At 40.1% G+C, this 20,260-nt stretch overlaps 1 protein-coding gene across 1 annotated transcript in view; it reads right to left on the reverse strand.

Moving 5' to 3' along the window:
- LOC149246498 (protein HASTY 1-like) overlaps positions 1 to 18,802 on the reverse strand; it is a 306,617-nt gene extending 287,815 nt beyond the window's left edge. Inside the window, exon 1 of the mRNA XM_089457947.1 lies at positions 18,560 to 18,802. Coding sequence (XP_089314073.1) covers positions 18,560 to 18,679 — 120 coding nt within the window. The 5' untranslated portion in view covers positions 18,680 to 18,802. The remainder of the gene's footprint in view (positions 1 to 18,559) is intronic.
- Positions 18,803 to 20,260: the final 1,458 nt, after the last annotated feature.

A 20,260-nucleotide genomic window follows, 5' to 3' on the forward strand; every position in this document is an offset into this window, starting at 1 on the left:
GGCTATGACGTCTACTTCATCAAGGAGAAGGTATACGTCAAACACCCAAGCTGGAAAAAGAAAGTGCAGATTGGGATCAAAAGTAATCGGTTGCATAGATTGCAACTAGAATCATCAATGGCACTAATAGGCAGTCATGGAGACAAGGACTTGAAAGAACTATGGCACAGAAGAATGGGTCACTTGCACCATGGAGCTCTAACAATTCTTAGGAGCACTGTAACAGAAGTTTCGGATCTAAGTACGGAACGAGATGATGTATGCAGGGAATGTGTTCTAGGAAAGTATCCCAAGGCAGCATTTCCTAGGAGCAAACACATGGCCAAGAGTGTACTAGGATTGGTACACTCTAATATCTGCGGACCTATGTCCGTCAAAGCTCTCAGTGATGCCAAGTATTTCCTTACCTTCATTAATGACCACTCAAGGAAAACTTGGATTTTTTGAAAACCAAGGATGAGGTTTTCTATCGATTCAAGGAGTTCAAGGCTCTAGTGGAGAATCTGACTGGGAAGAAAATAAAAGTTTTGCGCTCAGATAATGGTGGAGAATATGTCGATAAGGACTTCACTGATTTTTGCACTAAGGAGGCCATCAAAAGAGAGTGGACAGCTCCATATAATTTGGAGTAGAATGGGGTAGTAGAAAGAAAGAACAGGACTATTGTAGAAGCAGCTAGGGCCATGATGTATGATCAGGATATGCCAAAATTCCTGTGGGCAGAAGCATGCAACACAGCAGTCTATGTTCAGAACAAGACTCCTCATCGAGCAGTGGGCAAGATTACTCTATAGAAAGTCTTCACATGGAAGACACCTAAAGTTAGTCATTTCAAGATATTTGGGAGTCTAGCATATTGCCGCATACCCGAAGAAAAGAGGAAGAAGCTGGATCAGACTGCGGAAAAGGGATATTTGGTAGGATATAGCGAGAACGCTAAGGCATACAAAATCTATCTTCCAGGGAGCAGGAAGGTAGTAGTACGACGAGATGTAAAGTTCATGGAGGACAGGGCTTTCAGAAGATCTCGCGAGATGCCTTCCGAGGAGCAGTTGAAAGAGGAGCCGTTGGTTAAGCCTCTTCAACCAACAAAAGTAAAGAATTCTTCCTCAGGACAGGAAGATTCTCAGGATGAGGAGGAGGAGCGAACAGAAGCACCTGCTAGCAGAGGAAGAACTAGTAGGGAACTTCGTCAGATTCTGCGAGATGCAGAGGACTTCATCGATGCGCCAAGAAACAATAAGAGGGAGCAAAAACAGCCAGATAGATATCAGGCATTAGTAGCTCAGGATGGAGAGCCTGCCAATTTCAAGGAGGCAGCTCAACATCCAGTTTGGCTAGATGCGATGGTAGAGGAATACAACTCCATAATGGTAAATGATGTCTACGAGGTAGTAGACAGATCAGTGGTAGGTTCAAGATGGATCTACAATATCAAATACGTGGCAGACAACAGTGTTGAGAAATACAAGCCCAAATTTATGGCTAAGGGGTATGCTCAAAAGGAAGGGATTGACAATGAGGAGACCATCACCCTTGTAGCCAGGTATACATCTATTAGGACCGTGATATCTCTTGCAGCCCAAATCGGATGGAGGATCCATCAGATGGATGTCAAAACGGCATTTCTGATCGGGGTAATAGAAGAGGCGGTATAAATTGAACAACCAGAGGGGTTTGAAACTCATGAGAAGAAGTCTCATGTATGCAGGTTGAAGAAAGCCTTGTATGGGCTGAAACAAGCACCGAGAGCATGGTATGGTCGAATAGATGGCTACTTGCAGAAGATGGGGTTTGTCAAGAGTGACGCGGATCTGAATCTCTACTATCTGGTTGTAGAGAATGAGCCACTAATCTTAGTATTATATGTGGATGATCTCTTTCTAACAGGATCATGCAGACTCATTGGGGACTGCAAGAAGAATCTAGCCACAGAATTCGATATGAAGGATTTGGGACAAATGCACTACTTCCTAGGGTTGGAAGTTTGGCAATAGATGGGAGAAATCTTCCTTGGGCAAGGAAGGTATGCTACAAAAATCCTGAAAATATTCGGTATGGAGGACTGTAGACCTATGGCTACGCCAATGATCACCAACTGGAAGAAGATTGATGCATCAGAAGACAAGGATGTCGATTCCACCCCATACAGGCAGCTCATAGGGTCCCTGATGTATTTGGTCAATACCAAGCCAAACATTTTCTACTCTGTCAACACCCTCAGTCAGTTCATGGTAGAACTGAAGAGGGCACACTGGGCAGTAGCCAAACATGTTCTCATGTATTTACAGGGAAATCGATTATGGACTCTTATACACCAGGAGTAAGGATATCAGATTGAGTGGATTTACTGATGCAAATTGGGCAGGAAGTTCAGTGGATCGGAAAAGTACCTCTGGGTATTGTTTCAACATTGGATCAGGAATGACCTCCTGGTGCAATAGGAAATAGAAGTCCGTGGCTTTGAGCTCATTTGAGGCAGAATATATGGCAGCAAGCACTGTTTCGTGCGAGGCAATATGGCTTAGAAAACTACTTATGAACCTATTTAGAAGGAATATGGAAGCGACCAAGATCATGTGTGATAATCAGAGTTGCATCAAGCTCTCTGAGAATCCAGTGTTTCATGATAGGTCGAAGCATATTGATATCCGGTGTCACTTTGTCAGGGACTGTGTCCAACAAGGAGTTGTACAGTTGAGCTACACTCCTCCAGGAAAACAAGGAGTGAACATCCTCACCAAGGCTCTTGGAAGGACAAAATTTGACTACTGCAAGGGTAAAGAACATGTTTCAGTAACAGAAATGGGAATGATAACTGCAAGGGTGCAGAGGGAGTTGCAATGCAGATGTAGTGTTGGGAGAAAGGACCAGCAGCAACACGGATGCAAAGGGAGTTGTCATACAGATGCAGCAATTGTAGTAGCAGAGCCATGGGCAACAGTCCAGGATGCAGCAGTGCAGAGGATGTAGGAAGGGAGGCCTAGCATCAACACAAGGACCAATGCCGGATGATAAGGGTGATACTCAGTGAGGAGTATTACTAGAGGACAATCCTCGCTAAGAGGGAGTGTTGATTTGGGGTAGCATCGGATGTGCTCTAGCCACAAAAATTGGTGGAGAGGCTAAGGCACATGAGTCCAATACCAAGAAAGAGTTTGGGCAGATTCTAAACAGTTTGGGAGATATTAAAATATTAATATTTTTAATGGAGTCCCTAAGTCTAAACTTAGGGAAAATAAAACATTAATGGGTATTAATATAAAATTGTGTTAGAATGGTCCAAAAGTCATGGATCAAGCCAGATCTTATCTTCGCTGTTGATTAGGGACTTAATCTCGGCCGTTGACTTGTCAACGAGAAAAGTATAAGAGAAGGCTTGAGGGTCACTTGGATAACACACTGAGGGAGACCAATCAATTCAATTTCTGGAGCGGGGTTAGCTGAGAAATTGAACCAGTGGTCTGGTGAGCAGTCAAGAGGCAGCAAGTACGGAGCAGAGGCGGGATCAGCCACTGGAGATCAGCATTAAGGCAGGAGAGGCAGACGCAGAGGCAGCAGAAGACTGCACAGTCACTTGCTGGGCCTGCGTGAGTGACACAGAGAGGCCCAGGGCTGACGCAGAGGGTTTGAGAGCCAAGCTGACGCTGGGATTGGGAGAAGTGTTGGAGAATTATTTCTCTCTGTGGGTAAGCCAGTTTGGCACCCTGTTGTACAGAAGAATTGTTGAATAATAAAATCCTCCCTTGCTACACCGGTTTTCCCACATTGGGTTTTTCCGGGGACCATTTTCCAAAATATCTGTGTTAATGTGTTAATGCTTGTGCATATGTTTGTTTCTGAATTACGGTGTGATATTTGCAGCAGTATTTATTTTAATGTTTATTGAAGTAATTTCATAAATAACTTATTGTGGAATAAGTAGGAAAAATAAATCAGTTGCCGCAGTGACAGAATTTTCACATGATTTTGATATTGAGTACGTGAAAGACAAGAAGAACATTGTGGCCAATACACTTTCCAGGAAACCAGAAACGTGTTCACTCATGGAGATCACAAAGGATTGGAAGGCCCGCATCTTAGTGGAATATTCCAAAAACAAGTTTTCTTGTGAGTTGATGGATGACCTCATCCAAGATGACAAGTACAAAATAGATGATGACATCATTTTCTATAAAGAAAATTATAGTTTGTCCCTAAATCCACACTCGAGGAGAAGATCTTGCCACACATGACACACAATTAGCAGGACACCAAGGGTTCTTCAATAGTTACAGACAGGTCAAAGAAAGCTTCTCTTGGAAGGGCCTCAAGGATAATGTGTTGAGGCACATAAGGGAGTGCATGACCTGTCAACAAAACAAGCCCGAGCATACTCATCCTGCAAGATTGCTACAGCCCTTACCAATTCCAGAACAGAAGTGGGAGAGCATATCAATGGATTTCATCACAAGTCTACCCAAGGCACAAGGCAAGGATTGCATTTATGTGATAATTGGCAGGTTGACCAAATTCGCACATTTCTTTGCGATCCCAACAGATTATAAGGCCGCACAAGTAGCATAATCTATCTTCATGAAGGTGTTTAGACTCCATGGGTTGCCCAAAAATATAGTTAGTGATCAAGGTGGCAAGTTTATGAACGCATTTTGGTAGGAGTTGTTCAAACTAGTGGGCACGGAATTGACCCCTAGTACTAGCTCTCACCCTCAAACAAATGGCCAAATAGAGATTGTGAATAAATGGATTGTGGGATATTTTCGTAACTATGTGACAAGACCGCAGAAGGCATGGATCAAATGGTTACATCTTGATCTCAGGGAGCATTGTTACAACACCACTTATCATCTATCCATTGGGATAACTCTATTCAAGACACTACATGGCTATGACGCTCCATCTTTTGTCAATTGAGCATTTGGGGATAGCACGACTCCAAAAGCCAAAGATTGGATACAATAGAGCCAAGACATCCTTAAGGTCCTTAAGGAGAACCTGCAGACCGCCCAAAACTAACAAAAGATGTATGCAAACAGGGACAAAACAAAGCGCAACTTTGAGGTGGGAGACTTAGTTTTTCTAAGGGTACAGCCATATAGACTCTTCACTCAAGAAGAGCAGTGCAAAAAAACTAAAACCAAGATTTTATGGGCCTTACAGAGTTCCCAGACGAAATGGTGAAGTAGCATAAGAGTTGGGGCAACCAAAGGGAAGCAAAATCACGTGTTCCATGTATCATGCCTTGAGAAGGTTGTCAGTTAGCTGGTTACTACTTCACCCAAGCTACCCCCTTTCGACAAGGAAGGACAATTAGAATTGAATCTCGAAGCTATCATGGTTATTCGAGAGAGAAGATTGAGGGGCAAAATGATCTCAAAATATCTCATTAGGTGGAAGGACTTGCCTAAAGAAGATGCCACATGGGAAAGAGAATAGATTTTCAACACTTGAATTTGCAATTGCTTGAGGGCAAGTAATATTGGGAAGGGGTGACTGTGATGTCCTCTTCTAATTAATTGCCCAAGGGAGGATATAGTAGCCTCTCTACCCTGTAAGCTATAGCCATTCGTAAAGTTGGAAACCCATTATTTGATGATGTTGTGGTAACATTAGATAATTTGGAATAAATGAGGGAAAACTTGCAATAAAAACCAAATATGGGGCAAATGGAGGGAAAATTGTTCGTCACTCATATTCAAATTAGGAGGGAAGACCCCAAAGGAAATCTATAAAAATAACAGAGGAGATTCATTTTTGATCATCAGGGATTGTGGTTCTTTCTATTCTGTGAGCTGAGCATCTTGAGGGTTTTAAGATCCCTTTTCTCTGGCTGATTTCGGGGGTGAAAGATTCTACCCTAGGCAGTCCATCTCTCTTTATTCTGTTTAGCATAATTTCTGAGGTGACATTCATCTATTTTGTGGCAACAAGGGTTTATGAGACAGTTTGAGGCAATGGCCTACCTTCAAGGCATTTTCTGTGGCAGTGTGGGCTTAGAAGTTAGGATGCAGAATTCTGTGGCAGTGTGATTTCCTGAGGCATTGTTTTGGGCAGCGAGGGTCTCTGAGGGCACTCCAAGCTGGGAAATCTTCTATTCTGGGCAGCGAGGGCTTGAGTGAACAACCCTGGTCCCCGTGGCTGTGGCCACTTCTGAAGTCTTATTTATGGCAGCAGTTCCTCTCTAAAAGCAATATCTCGGGTTGCAAAGTGTAGGCAGCAAGGGGGATGAGGAAGGTAATGTGGAGCAGCAGAGTTTCATTCCAGGCAGCAGCGAAGGCCTTAGGGCATCTCTAGGCAGCAGCGAGGCCCATTAGGGCTTCTCTGGGCAGCAGCAAGGTCTGTTAGGGTAACCTCAGGGCAACACCGAGGTCTGTTAGGTTTTTCTGATAGTAGCAAGGCAGCAGCAAAGGTCAGTTGGAACATCTCCAGAGGCAGCAAGGTCTGTGAGGTGCAATTTGAGCAGTAACAGGCATTGTTAACGTGTTTCCTGACGCAGCAAGGAAACCAATGATCTTGTAAGTTGGTTATTTGTGTCAAATGTGCAGTGTTGCTGATAGGGTAACTGATGTCGTAATCCTTGTGAATATTTCTGGTGCATTCAATTATAGTTTAATACTGTTTATAAATTGATGAGTGCTGTACAGCAAGATCTGCTGGTGTAACAGCAGTTACAGCACTAGGGGTGAGATTGTGAATTTGTAACCTGCCATGTGTTGTTGGTGTTGTTGTTAATATCAAATACTTGTTTATGCTGTTGTGCATTCAATATGATCTCTGTTTGAAATTAGAAGAAACACTGTGATACTGGTACAAATTTGTCGTGTGCTCTTTTCAACCCTAAGGGTAATTTCCCAAGGGGAATATTACATATAACATCTAACCCCCAGAATGTAACACAGGCAAGTATCCTACTGATCTTTTATTTCCTTTTGAATTGTTGATTACAGTATTACTACCACATCCTAGTAGGCAGGGCTTTCTATTTTGCAAAATGAGCTATGTGCTTAAACTATAGACAATAATATACTCTACTACTAGTGAGGATGTGATGGAATGAAAGCCCTGTTTGTAGGACTATGTAGGTGGTTGAACATAATCTTCATGAATAATCGTAGAGACGCAAAAATGAACTTTTTCTCTAGAAACGCAACACACACACACACATCCAACCATTTTCTTCTAGTTTAGTGGAACATGATACAAGGGCAAAAAAGAGATTGGACCTCAAACTAATAGATCTTGCATACTTCAACCTAGGAAATATTAGATTTGATTTTCACTCACTTATAAGCACATGTCATTATAGCAGATTTATTGTTAGTTTACTTGGTTGTTCCAACCGTGTTGTCCATTGTGAGGGAGATCTTCATGCAAGGGTGGCAAGCTGCTTATGAAGACATGATGGAGAAGACAATGCAGTACCACATCAGTAAGGCACATGCATGCATGCCTACATGTTCTTTTATGGCAGGGTGCAGATTTACACATTGAGGGAGCAGTTACTCTCAGAGAGATTCCCATACGCATGGCACATTTTGTTGGGACGCATGCATAATGCACTATTTTGGGAAAGATTCCCTCTTGCAGAAGGCACGCTATTCTGGGAGAAATTTCCATCATTCAAGGCATATTTAGTCCAAAAGTTACACTACCTGCATGGCACACCATTCTAGGGGTTGCACATCATGTATGGCACAACCATTTTGGGGGTTGCACATCATGCATGGCACATGCATTCCATGTTTGTGAGGCACATGCATAAGCATGTGAGATGCGCCACTCTTCATGTCATTTTTAACATGTTTTGTAACATGCTCTTCTTCGTCACATATAAAGGAGATGGACCACTACTACTTACATGGAGCAAAGAAAATAAGTCAGTGTGATTTGCAGCGAGTATTAGCAGCAGAGATTTCTATGTTTTAGTTGTTCTTTTCAATGTGTTACAGGCAAGTTAAGGAGTGAAATTTTGCTTTTGTGTGGGCAAATTGTGTGCTTGCTAGCAACTACATCAGCTGTTGCTGTATTCATTCGGACTGAGTAAAGGGATTATGCTTAAAAGTGAGTGTTAAAATTGGCAACTAGGGCCAAATTCAACTTTGGACAGCTCATTTGATGGAGATGATTGCATTGAATTCCTCTTTTTGCGAGGACCAAAATCAACCTAAAGATCATCAAATTTGGACAAGTAGAAATGTATTTTTGAATTTATGCCCACACCTGTGTAAATTTTCAAGGTTGGCCACATCATCATGTAGGCTCATGAAGCACAATGAGTATGTCTCTTGGCCCTCATTTGGCGCCTCACTCACTCACTCACTCATTCTTCTCTCTCATCATCTGATTGATTCGTACAACTTATTGGGCATCTCTTTTCCTCACACATGTGACATAAAAAGGACAAATTGGAGGATGAATTACAGGGCCGAAATTTCAAAGACTGTTGTAGGTTTGACCAAAGTTGACAAAGGGTGGTTTGACCTCCTTTGACTGCGGTTTTTGTGCCTAAATTTCATTTTTGGCAGGCCACATATATTGGCACAGGAACCAAGGCATTTTGTTGACTTTGACTGCAGCCATATCACAGGGTTGACCACAGGCCTGACCACAGAGTTTGATCCACTTTGACTGTTGTTTTCAGGACTCTTTTGGACTGACTTTGACCACCTTATCAAGGCGAGTTTCACTGGGTATGACCGAGTTGCTTTGAGGACATTTTGTTGCTACTTTGACCAACATTGACTTTCTGGTTAGCGTTGTTGACTGCTGCAGAAAGTTTCATATTTGACAAGGCTTCTTTAATCATCATTTGGAAAGTCAATTTTGACTTTATTGTACTTTCTCTCTCTATTGAACATTTGTTATAATAATAAGAAGAATTGATCAAAGGGTTTCCGCATCTTGGGGTTTTTCCTTAGCATCTACCAAATCTGGTGTCCTCTTGTCTTGGCTTGTCTTTTGCTTTTGTTGTTCATGTTCTATATACAATTACTATCAATATGATTTATGGTTAATGTGATTGCTATTGGAAAACTAAATTTGAAATTGTCATTGGGCTGCTAAAAGAACATTGAATTAATTGTGTTAAGCATAGAACATACCATTGTTAACTAAAATTAACATGGGATCAAAGCCCAAGTGAAGACAAAGCCCAAGCAAGAAAGAGAAAAGCAATCACTAAGAGAGATCTATTGGACAAATATCAATGGCTTCTACATCTTACTTAAAGATTGGGAACAAGCTCAATGATAAATCTAACTATTATGCATGGAAGATGAATTTGGACCTAACTTTGGAGGAACATAAAGTATTGGACTATGGGCAGGGAAAAGTGGTGGAGCCTCCTTCAAATGCACCGGTTGCTGCTAAGACGAAGCATAGAAAAGGTGAGGTCAAAGCAAAAAGAAAAAATTGGTTGACTCTATTCAAAAGCATTTGGTTGCCTATATTTCTAATTTGGGATCTTCTAAGGAGACATATGATAAGTTGGTTGCGATGTTCAAAGTTAACAATGCAAATCAAATCCTCTTTCTCAAAAACAAGTTGAAGGATATCAAGAAGGATAAAGGGGAATCTATTCAATCCTACTTCATGAGAATAACTCAATCAAGAATTTCTTGTTATCTATTGGAGAAGTTATTTCTTATTTGAGAATGACTCAATTCAAGAATCTCTCTTTCATTGCTCTTGGAGGGGTCTTCCAAGACCATGGGATATATTTGTCACCACCATTCTCAACAATGACAAGATACCTGGTTTCGATGAGTTATTGGCTAGAAGCACTCAAGAGGAGACTAGGATGATGGAAATTGACAAGCCTTCAAATGGAAATGAACTTATTTTTTTCTCCACTCATGCAAAAAGGAAGAATAATGTTGGTCCGAGGAGACAAGGTGAAGGATCCAAGAAAGGATTCAAAGAAGGAAGAAAAGGAAGGTGCTACAATTGCAACTGGTTCGACCACTATGCTACAGAATGTCCTCACAAGAAGAATTCTCCAAGGGATGACGACAATAACAACAACAACAATTTCAAAGGCAGCGACAATCAAGGGAACAATAGGTTCAACAACAAGAGAAAGAGGAGTGCTCTCACTACTCGAAATGGCAATGGTCGACCTCCCAAAGGGATGAGAAATGCCAAGTATGATGAAAGTAATATTGTAGAAAAACAAGACGAATTCTATCTTATCTCCATTCTATCTATTGCCTCTCCTTTGGATACTTTGGATCATTGTTCGATTGATAGTGGAGCCTCAAGTCACTTCACTAGGTACGAGGAGTACCTCTCAAATTTGGTTGAAAAGAAGACTAATTTGAAGATCATATGTGGAGATAATGCAACCTACCCCGTGAAAGGGATAGGTACTATCACTCTTCACTTGAATCAAGGTCAAACCATTCATCTGCAAGAAGTATTGTATGCGCTCGATTTGAAGAAGAACTTGGTGTCTATTTTTGTGATGGAAGATAAAGGCTTTAAGGTAGCATTCATTGATGGAAAGGTACGTATTTGGCAAAGAAACCCTAAAGATGCATTTACTCTTGGATTTAGGGTTGATGCTCTCTATCAAGTTGGAGGAAGTCCATTGGGGGCTTTGGCAAGCGATAAGTCTCTTCAATCTAAGCTACGACACCGAAGGTTCACCCACTTATATTACAAAGCCTTACCTGGGGTAAGGAAGATGGTCACAAGGATGCCTGAGTTCAATATGAACCATGAAGGTGCTTGTCAAGGTTGTGCCCCTGGGAAACTTACAAAGGGACCATTCCCTTCTAGTGAAAGCAAGGCAACCGATATTCTCCAATTGGTCTATTCTGACCTATCTGGTATGTTACCCATAACATCGTTGGTAGGATACTTATATTATGCAATATTTGTGGATGACTACTCTCGCATAACATGGATCTATTTCGTGAAGAAGAAGGATGAAGTGTTCAATCTAAGCTATGGCACTGGAGATTCACCCACTTACATTAGAAAACCTTACCTGGGGTAAGGAAGATGGTCACAGGTATGCCCGAGTTCAATATGAACCATGAAGGTGTTTGTTAGGGTTGTGCAACTAGAAAACTTACAAAGGGACCATTCCTTCCTAGTGAAAGCAAGACAATTGGTATTCTCCAATTGGTCCATTTTGACCTATCTGGTATGTTGCCCATAACATCATTGGGAGGATATTTATATTATGCAATCTTTGTGGATGACTACTCTCACATAACATGGATCTATGTCTTGAAGAAGCAGAATGAAGTGTTCAAATGGTTTTGTTCTTTCAATGCATTGGTGCAAAATCAAACAAGGAAAAAGATCAAGATATTAAGGACCGATAATGGAACCGAGTATGAATCAAATAAATTCAATGACTTTTGCAGAGAGACTGGCATTAAGAGGGAGACAATTGTTCCATACACTCCTGAGCAAAATTGCATTGCTGAAAGGAAGAATCGAACAATCATGGAATCCACCCGTGCCATGCTCCATGATCAAGGCTACCAAAGTTCTTATGGGGAGAAGCTTCCAACACTGTTGTATATGTTCAAAATAGGAGCTCGCATCAAGCATTCGATTTCAAGACATCCGAGGAAGTTTTCATTGGTAAGAAACTTGATGTTGAAATTTGGTACCGGAGGACAGGTGGTTCCCTAAGGCTTTGATCTTTGGCCTAGGGAAAAGTGTCCAAAAGAATTTAATTTTTCTCCTAAAGTGACTTTATAATTTTTTATAAAGTTAAATCTAATTTGAAAGTGACTTTAAGTGATAAAGTTACTAAGTCTAATTTTAAAGTGACTTTTATAAAGTCAATGAAAAATTAGAAAGGAAAAGTGACTTTGGATATAAATGACTAAGTGGGTCTTTATTAAAGTGGGGTGAATTAAAAAATAGAAAGTGAGATTTAAATGAGCATTTAATCTCAGCCATTGATCTAAATCTATTTCAGCCATTGGATTTAGGGATCACCCAAAAGTCATTTAGGGTTGGGTTAAGGGAGGAAAAGGAGGAAAAGATCATTCATTCTTTCATGAGCAGATTGGGAGAAGGAGAGCAAGAGAGCAAGGGAGATTTCTGGACAAGGAGGAGAAAGAGGCAGCAGTTTGGCACACATACCAAGGCAGCACTTCAGCAAATCCGAACAGCATAAAGAACAAGCAGAAAAAAGGCAGATTTTTGTGAGCAAACAGTGAAAAATTGATTTTCAGCACGAATATCGAGGAGGCGATTTTCTGCACAGTTTTCGAGGTCTGTCCGTACAAGTCCGTACGGTCCGTACGTCCGTACAGTCCGTACATCCGTACGGTCCGTACAGCTCGTACAGCACATTTTCAGATTGTCTGTTGGCTGAAAACAGATAAGTTTGCTTGCTGGAAAAATTCTGTTTTGCTGATTTTTTTGCTGAAAATTTTCTCTCTGTAAAAAGGCATTTTCCAGAAATAAAGAAGAGCTCTCAAACTGGTTTTCCCCAAGAGTTGTAGGGGGTTTTTCCAGGGTCAAGTTGACCAAAAATCTCAGTGTTTAAATGTGTTTTAATGGCTGTTTATGATTGCTGATTTTTATTTCTGCAATTTCCAGCATTCTGTAAAATTTCCAGAATTTGTGTTTTCAGCAATATTTATTTTTTCAGCTTGTTAAATGTATGGTTATGGGAATGGGCATTTAACTACATGGGAGAAATAAGGTGAAACTGAAAACCGGGGTGGGAAAACAGAAATTTTTACACTTGATGTTTCTCATTTTAAAATATTTAGTCGTCCCATGTACTTTCATGTGCCTTAAGAGAAAAGAAATAAGTTGGAAGCATCTGGGAAGAAGAGTATATTCGTTGGCTACAGTGAAAATTCAAAGGCACCTAGTCAAAGAGATGTGGAAGTAAGTCATAATGTCACCTTTGATGAAGACACTTCCCTTCGGAAAGCAAAAGATCTCCCTATTCCAAGAAAGGACAATGATGATGCTACCAGAAAACAAGACGAACCTCCGACGGATGAGCCTATGCTCGATATTGATGGTCTAATGGATCCTATCAATCCACCTCCTAGTGATCCCTCTACCTCAAGGAAAAGACCTATACGCTCAAATATACTCTCGAAGATGCTGAAAGACACATTGCTCCAAGAGGGATATTTCGCGTAAGTAAGAAACCAAACAGGTATCAAGGGTACCTGGCTGCTATGAGTACTATCATTCAAGTTGGATCATGCACATTCGAAGAAGTTGTAAAACATCAAGTATGGAAGGATGCGATGAATGAGGAATATGAATCGATCATGAAGAATGATGTCCGAGACATGGTTCCTAGACCTGAGGACAAGTTTGTGGTCACTTCTAGATGGCTTTACAAAATTAAACATGGAGCTTATGGGAGTGCTGAAAAATATAAGGCCAAGTTTGTAGCTCGTGGCTTCTCTCAAAAGAAAGGAGTGGACTATGACGAGATATTTGCACCGATTGCCCAACATACCACTATCTAATCTATTATTGCTCTCACTGCCACTCAAGGAAGGAGCCTACATCAAATGGGCATTAAGAATGCTTTCTTGCATGGCTCGCTTAAGGAGGAAGTCTACTTGGAACAACCTCAGGGGTTAGAAGTACATGATCGAAGGACACATGTATGCAGGTTGAAGAAAGCCCTCTATGGCATGAAGCAAGACCCTAGGGCTTGGTATGAGAAGATTGATAGCTATCTTATGAAGTTGGGATTCACAGGGAGTTATGTTGATCCCAACCTATACTTCAAGGTTGAAAAGGACATGCCTCTCATTTTGGTCCTTTATGTTGATGATCTCTTTCTGACAGGTGCAGACCCTCTCATTTATCAATACAAGAGGGAGTTGACTTCCAAGTTCGAGATGAAGGACTTGGAATTGACCCACTACTTCCTAGGCCTAGAGTTCTAGCAAAAGCCAGGTGAGATTTTCCTTTCTCAAGGAAAATACATTGTGAAGTTGCTAGAGAGATGTGGGATGGTGGATTGCAAGTCTGTGTCTACTCCAATGGAACACAACTTCAAGAAGCTATGTGGAAGTGTTGCTAGGCCCGAATTGGCAAACCCTTCCGAGTATCGACAACTTATGGGGACCTTGATGTTCTTGGTAAACTCCCGAACGGACATATGTGTCGCTATGAATACGTTGAATCAATTTATGGTTGAGCCTTGTGATTCATCACATACATTGAATCGCTGCTAAGTATCTCTTTAGATATCTTCGTGGCACAATCAACTATGGGTTGAGATTCATTGTCGGGAATTTGAGGCTACATGAATATATTAATGTTGATTGGGATGACAGTGTGGTGGATAGAAAGAGCATATCAGGATGTTGCTTCTCATTAGAATCTTCTTTGATCTCTTGGATAATCAGGAAGCAGAAATCAATCACTTTAAGCACCGGTGAGGCCAAGTATATTGTTGCTAGTATGGCCTGTTGTGAAGTTGTTTGTTTGAGGAAAGTCTTTAGTGAGTATTCGAGCACGTGTTGGATACCACCGTGATCTATCGCGAAAACCAAACTGAGATTCGCCTTTCAAAGAATCCCGTGTTCCACAGCCGCTCCAAGCACATTGATATCAGGTACCACTTTATTCGGGATATGGTACAATAGGGAGCAATAAGGCTCCAACACATCAAGACTAATGAGCAGGTTGTAGACATCCTCACGAAGCCCTTAGGGAAGGTCAAATTCTTAGCCTTCGAGGGACTTAGAGTCGTGGAAGGACCCTCTCATGAGGGTCCCGCGTGAGTTAGACACTAAGCTCTGGGAGCTCCTAGGGGCTTGGGGTACTTCTTGGAGCTATGAGTGACCATAGGGTGAGTGGTTCACCTTCCCCTATAGGTGCGTTATGTACGGAGTGAGTGGTTCACCTTTCCTTGTGATACCCCATGATGGTTCATGTGTGTATGGTGAGTGGTTCACCTTCCCCTATGATTGATTACACATGTATTTGCATAGGATGAGTGGTTCCCCTTCTTCTATGCATATGAGCAGGATGAGTGGTTCACCTTCTCCTTCGGAAGCCTTAGGATACATCCTACCCATGTACTCTGGGACTCATGGGAAGTACCTCTCATCTGGCCAATGAGTTGGGAAAAGAGGATAAGGACCATAGGACTACAAATGGACGCATAGTATACTGTTGTACTCACTATGTCGAGGATGCATGGTGTTCAACAACTTGATTTGCGATAAAGTCTGATTAGGGTTCTACCCCTTGACTAACTTTTGTCAATGGAAAGTGGTAAGATCTTATAACTCACTCTCGATCAATTCTTCTTCATTAACTATATCAGTGTTCAGCAGAACAGAGACGAGATGCAAAGATGATTCATGATGGCATGATGATGGATGGATTAACAAGTGGAATTCTCCCTAGTTGAAAGGGAGTTTTAAAATTGGCAACTAGGGCCAAATTCCACTTTGGACAGTTCATTTGATGGAGATGATGATTGCATTGAATTCCTCTTTTCACGAGGACGAAAATCGACCTAAAGATCATCAAATTTGGACAAGCATAAATGCCTTTTTGAATTCATGCCCACACATGTAAATTACTAAATTGTCAAGGTCAGCCATATCATCATGTAGGCTCATGAAGCCCAATGGACGTTTCTCTTGACCCTCAACGATTTGTATAAATGTAAGAGACCCCCATCCTCATTTGGCACCTCACTCACTCACTCATTCTTCTCTCTCATCATCTAATTGGTTTGTACAGCTTATTGGACATCACTTTTCCTCACACGGGTGGCAGCAAAAGGATGAAATGCATGACGAATTACAGGATTGAAATTTCAGAGACTGTTGCAGGTTTGACCAGCATTGACCAAGGGTGGTTTGACCTCCTTTGACTACGGTTTTTGTGCCTAAATTTCGTTTTTGGCAGGGCACATCTATGGGCATAGGAACCAAGGCATTTTGTTGACTTTGACCGCAGACATATCACAGGGCTGACCACAGGCCTGACCGCAGAGTTGACCATAGAGTTCAACCAAGTTTGACCGCTGTTTTCAGAACTGTTTTGCACTGACTTTGACCACCTTATCAGGCCAAGTTTGACTGGGTGCGACCAAGTTGCTTTGAGGACATTTTGCTGCTGCTTTGACCAGCATTGACTTTCTAGTTAGGGCTATTGACTGCTGCAGAAAGTTTCAGATTCGACAGGGCTGCTTTGATCATCATTTGGCAAGTCAATTTTGACTTTATTGTACTCTATCTCTCTCTGCTGAACATTTGGTTATAATAATAAGAAGAACTGATCAAAGGGTTTTCCCCACCTTGGGTTTTTTCCCTGGCATCCGCCAAATCCGGTGTCCTCTTGTCTTGGCTTGTGTTTTGCTTTTATGTTCATGTTATTGTCAATGTGATTTATGGTTAATGTGATTGCTATTGGAAAACTAAATTGGAAATTGCCATTGGGCTGCTAAATGAACATTGAAGCAATTGTGTTAAGCATAGAACATACCATTGTTAACTAAAATTAACTGTGAGCTAGGGTAGTAGAATGATTTTGCTAATGTGTGATACAGTATGGGCTTTGAGTGAAAAGTTTGCGTATGGTACAAAGTTATGTGGTTTCTCTTTTCCATTGATAATAGCAAGGAATGTGATTGCTGCTACAGATTCCAAGTATGCTGTTCTGAATTCCCAAATTGTTATTAATGTAGATATAACCTTTAGTTTTCCACTCGTTTGATCTAACCTTAAATTATGCGGTGCCAGCACTATTGAGTTTACAATCCAGATTGTTGAGTATTTACTATCCATTTTTTTGAGAGGTGCTTACACAATTTTCACTGATCAGTTGGGATTTTGTTCATGAGAAGTGCAGATATGGATATCATGTTCCCAAAGTAAACAGTTACCAGATTCACCACCCTTGGAAGAAGATTTGGGATCTAGGACAGATATGGTCTACAGATTCATTAATCCCCGCCAGATTCTAGAGGACCTGGCAGCTTTTGGTTGTTGGATAAAATTCATGTTGTCATAATTCTTTTGCAGCATAAACACCTGCAAAACATATTTATTGCTGTAAGAAACAACAAAAACATTTGCAGGAAACATGTCCAGCAACAGGAGAAGACAATAAATGTAAAAAAAGGTAAATGAGTAGGGAGATAAACAGGAGAGCAAGACCCACATGGCCTCCAAATAGCCAATGGATGCTTGGGGAGGTACATGCCTCCTTGTTCTTATGTTTTTTTATTTTTTATCTCACTGCAACAGCATTTCGAACCAAAACTAAGCTTCTTTTCACCCTCATGCTTAGAGAATGGCAAATTTGGAGAGCAGAATAGTAAGTTGGAGGGCAATACAGCTTAAGCCTTACAGTTACCAAACTTGACAGATTTTGGTTTTACTTTTGAGTTGCATGTGCATACAGAAGAGTTTAAAAAATATGGATGAGAATGTTTAGTGTTTTTTGAAATCAACACAATATTAAAAGCACTCAAGTTTTCTCCTATTCCACTCATACTTTTGTATATTTTCATATCTCTGGTCATGGAACTCATTGTCAGAGAAGTAGTGGAGGGAGAGGGTATAGTGGAGAAAATCAACATAAATATCCCATTTATTCTCCTCACTGGAAGTGTGTCACAAAAGTAGGAGATCGGGTCAGTTATGGGAGCTTTTGTTGCTTATTTTGTTGGTGAGATTGGTAGTTCTTCCAGCAATGGTGCTGACAATTATTATGATCAGTCGGAAGGTGGATTAGATGATGTTCTGTTGGAGAATGTGAAGGGTGGAGAGATGAGTGTCAGATCTCAGAACTTTTCAAATTAGCTCAGTTTTTGTAATTTTAATATTTTTTCCTTTATGGTTATATGAATTTTTATAATGATGGTTTATGGTTTTCTGATGATATACGGAATCTAGTTTTTAAGGACTGATTAGATCCGATTTAAAGATTCAGTTCTTCCTAAAAATCCCTAAATTTTTAGTAATTTTATAGAGAGAGTCAGAGATAGACACTGCGTACCCAAGAAACCTAAATTTGGAAACTCTACCACACCCACGCACAACCCTCCCTGCAATCCCTACATGCATCCATGATTCGTATAACATTTGGACGTAGTAAATTAACAAATTTTGACCATAGCATTTAAACAAATTTTCACGCAAATCTTGAAGCGAACCATGAGATACTTGAAAATTGGACAAGCGTAGCGCATTTTAGTCACAATTAATCATATATCAATCAGCTCAGACTGGCCATTAATACCACCCTGTGCAGTAGAGTCATCTTTCGTGTGTTGTGTATTTTATACTATACCATGTTTTATCTATTATAGACTATAGCCATTATGTCCTATATGACTCGGTATCAATACAATCACTCTTGATCACCCTTTTTCACTTGTTCCTTGTTCTACTTGTGATTGCTTTCGTAACTAAACAGAGCACCCCATATACCCGTTGAGCTAGAAATACTGCCAGATGAGAAGAAGCTGCTTGTACATGTAAAAGAAGAACAAGGAACTTAAGATGTTTGTATTTAGTCCATTAAGAGAAAAACTGAAGAAAATTAACGAAATGTGATACGGGTTTTTCAGACATACAGATTCGAGATAAAAAGTAGCACGCTGCCTTGCTTCTGCAGGGGATCTCCAATCGAAGGCTGTACTTACAGCCAGAGCCGCCATATCCTCAATACTGACCTGGTTGCCTCCCTCCGCCATCAGTTCAATTGCAACGAAATACCCACTGACAAAAGCCACAAATGAAAACAAAGCTTACAAATTTCTATTTGCAGGCTCCCCAACCAAAAGCAAAAGTAGAAGAGGATGTGTAAATAAATTGCTGGGAATAAAGGTTACCTGAAGAGTATTAGAATTTATAGATGGCCATGGAGTTAAAAAGAAGCCACTGTTCATAACGGCTGATGAAGTGGGTAAAAATGGGTCGGTGTTGTGTTAATGATAAATTTAAATTTGGGTGCCAAAGGAGTGGTTATAAATTTTACTATTTTTATTGGAATTGATTGATAAAGTGGTGAATTATTAAAATTTATATAAATGCCCATTTTTCAAGTATTGAAATTTAATAATGGTTTATTATTAAATAATGATACGGTATTATTTTATTAAGATAGGGAATCTTTATGCCCATAGAATATTTGTAGTAGTAGATTTAGATTTATTTGAAGAGATAACTTTTTATGTACATTAATATGCACCGTAACCACAACCACGGTATCAAAAGATGTGCAAGTTTTTTTTGGAGTCAAAATGTTTTAACTAATAATTATAATTAATCACTTTAATTAATATTTTTTAATATAATTTGACCAATTCAAAATGTTTAGATAACATAGCATGACATGATATTACAACATCTCTTCCATAGTGGGTTGGATGGTGTCTCTCTGTATAAAAATGTAATAAAATTATATAGAGAGATTGTGAAATAAGGCATGGTTTTTTGGCATGTGGTATTGATGAACCATGGTACTGGTCATGGTATTGTAACAAAATCTATTTACAAGTTAATAATATTTATGGTGAAGTGGGGATGAGTATTAGTGATTAAAAATAATGTTATATTGTAAATATTAAAATTTTATTTGTTTATTAGTGAAATTTAAATATAGTTACAAAATTATTATTTTATTTTATACAATAAAATGGATTTTTATTTATAGTTATTATTTATATCTTGATAAAGAGTTTATATATCTCAAAAGTAATAAGAATAAATTGAAATAAAATATTTTGATTGTGAGATTAGAGATGGTTTTTGGGCATGTAGTCTTGATTAGTCATGGTACTAGCCCATGATATTATAACAAAAACTATTTACAAGTTAATAATATCTATGGTAAAGTGAGTGTCAATATTTATGGGCAAAAATATTGTTATAGTATAAAAATTAAAGTGTTTATGTGCTTATTTATTAAATTTAAATATGGTTACAGAATCATTATTTTAATTTATAAAGTAAAATGGATCTTAACTTATAGCTGCTATATATATGATTTTTTTTATCTAAAATGCTATTCATAACCTCGATCGGGGTGTGAGTCGATGGTTGGGACAACTTGGGGAAAATAATGACAAGTACCTATGATTTATGCACTGCTGCCCCCACACGCTCAAGGCGATGGGTGCGGTGGCCCTTGGCATGAGTGCATGCAAGGGTGGTGGGAAAGGTGGTAGAGAAGGTGGCGAGGTAGGATGTATAGGAGAGCACGGCAGACAAGTAGGTGAAGCTGGAGTGTTGGCTCGCGGAAGGAGTTGGTGCAGGGGAAAGGGAGGGCGGCG

The sequence above is a fragment of the Pinus tabuliformis genome, chromosome 7 (assembly GCF_031772625.1).
Source record: "Pinus tabuliformis cultivar Carrire ecotype Pingquan chromosome 7, CPIR1, whole genome shotgun sequence".
NCBI lineage: Eukaryota > Viridiplantae > Streptophyta > Pinopsida > Pinales > Pinaceae > Pinus > Pinus tabuliformis.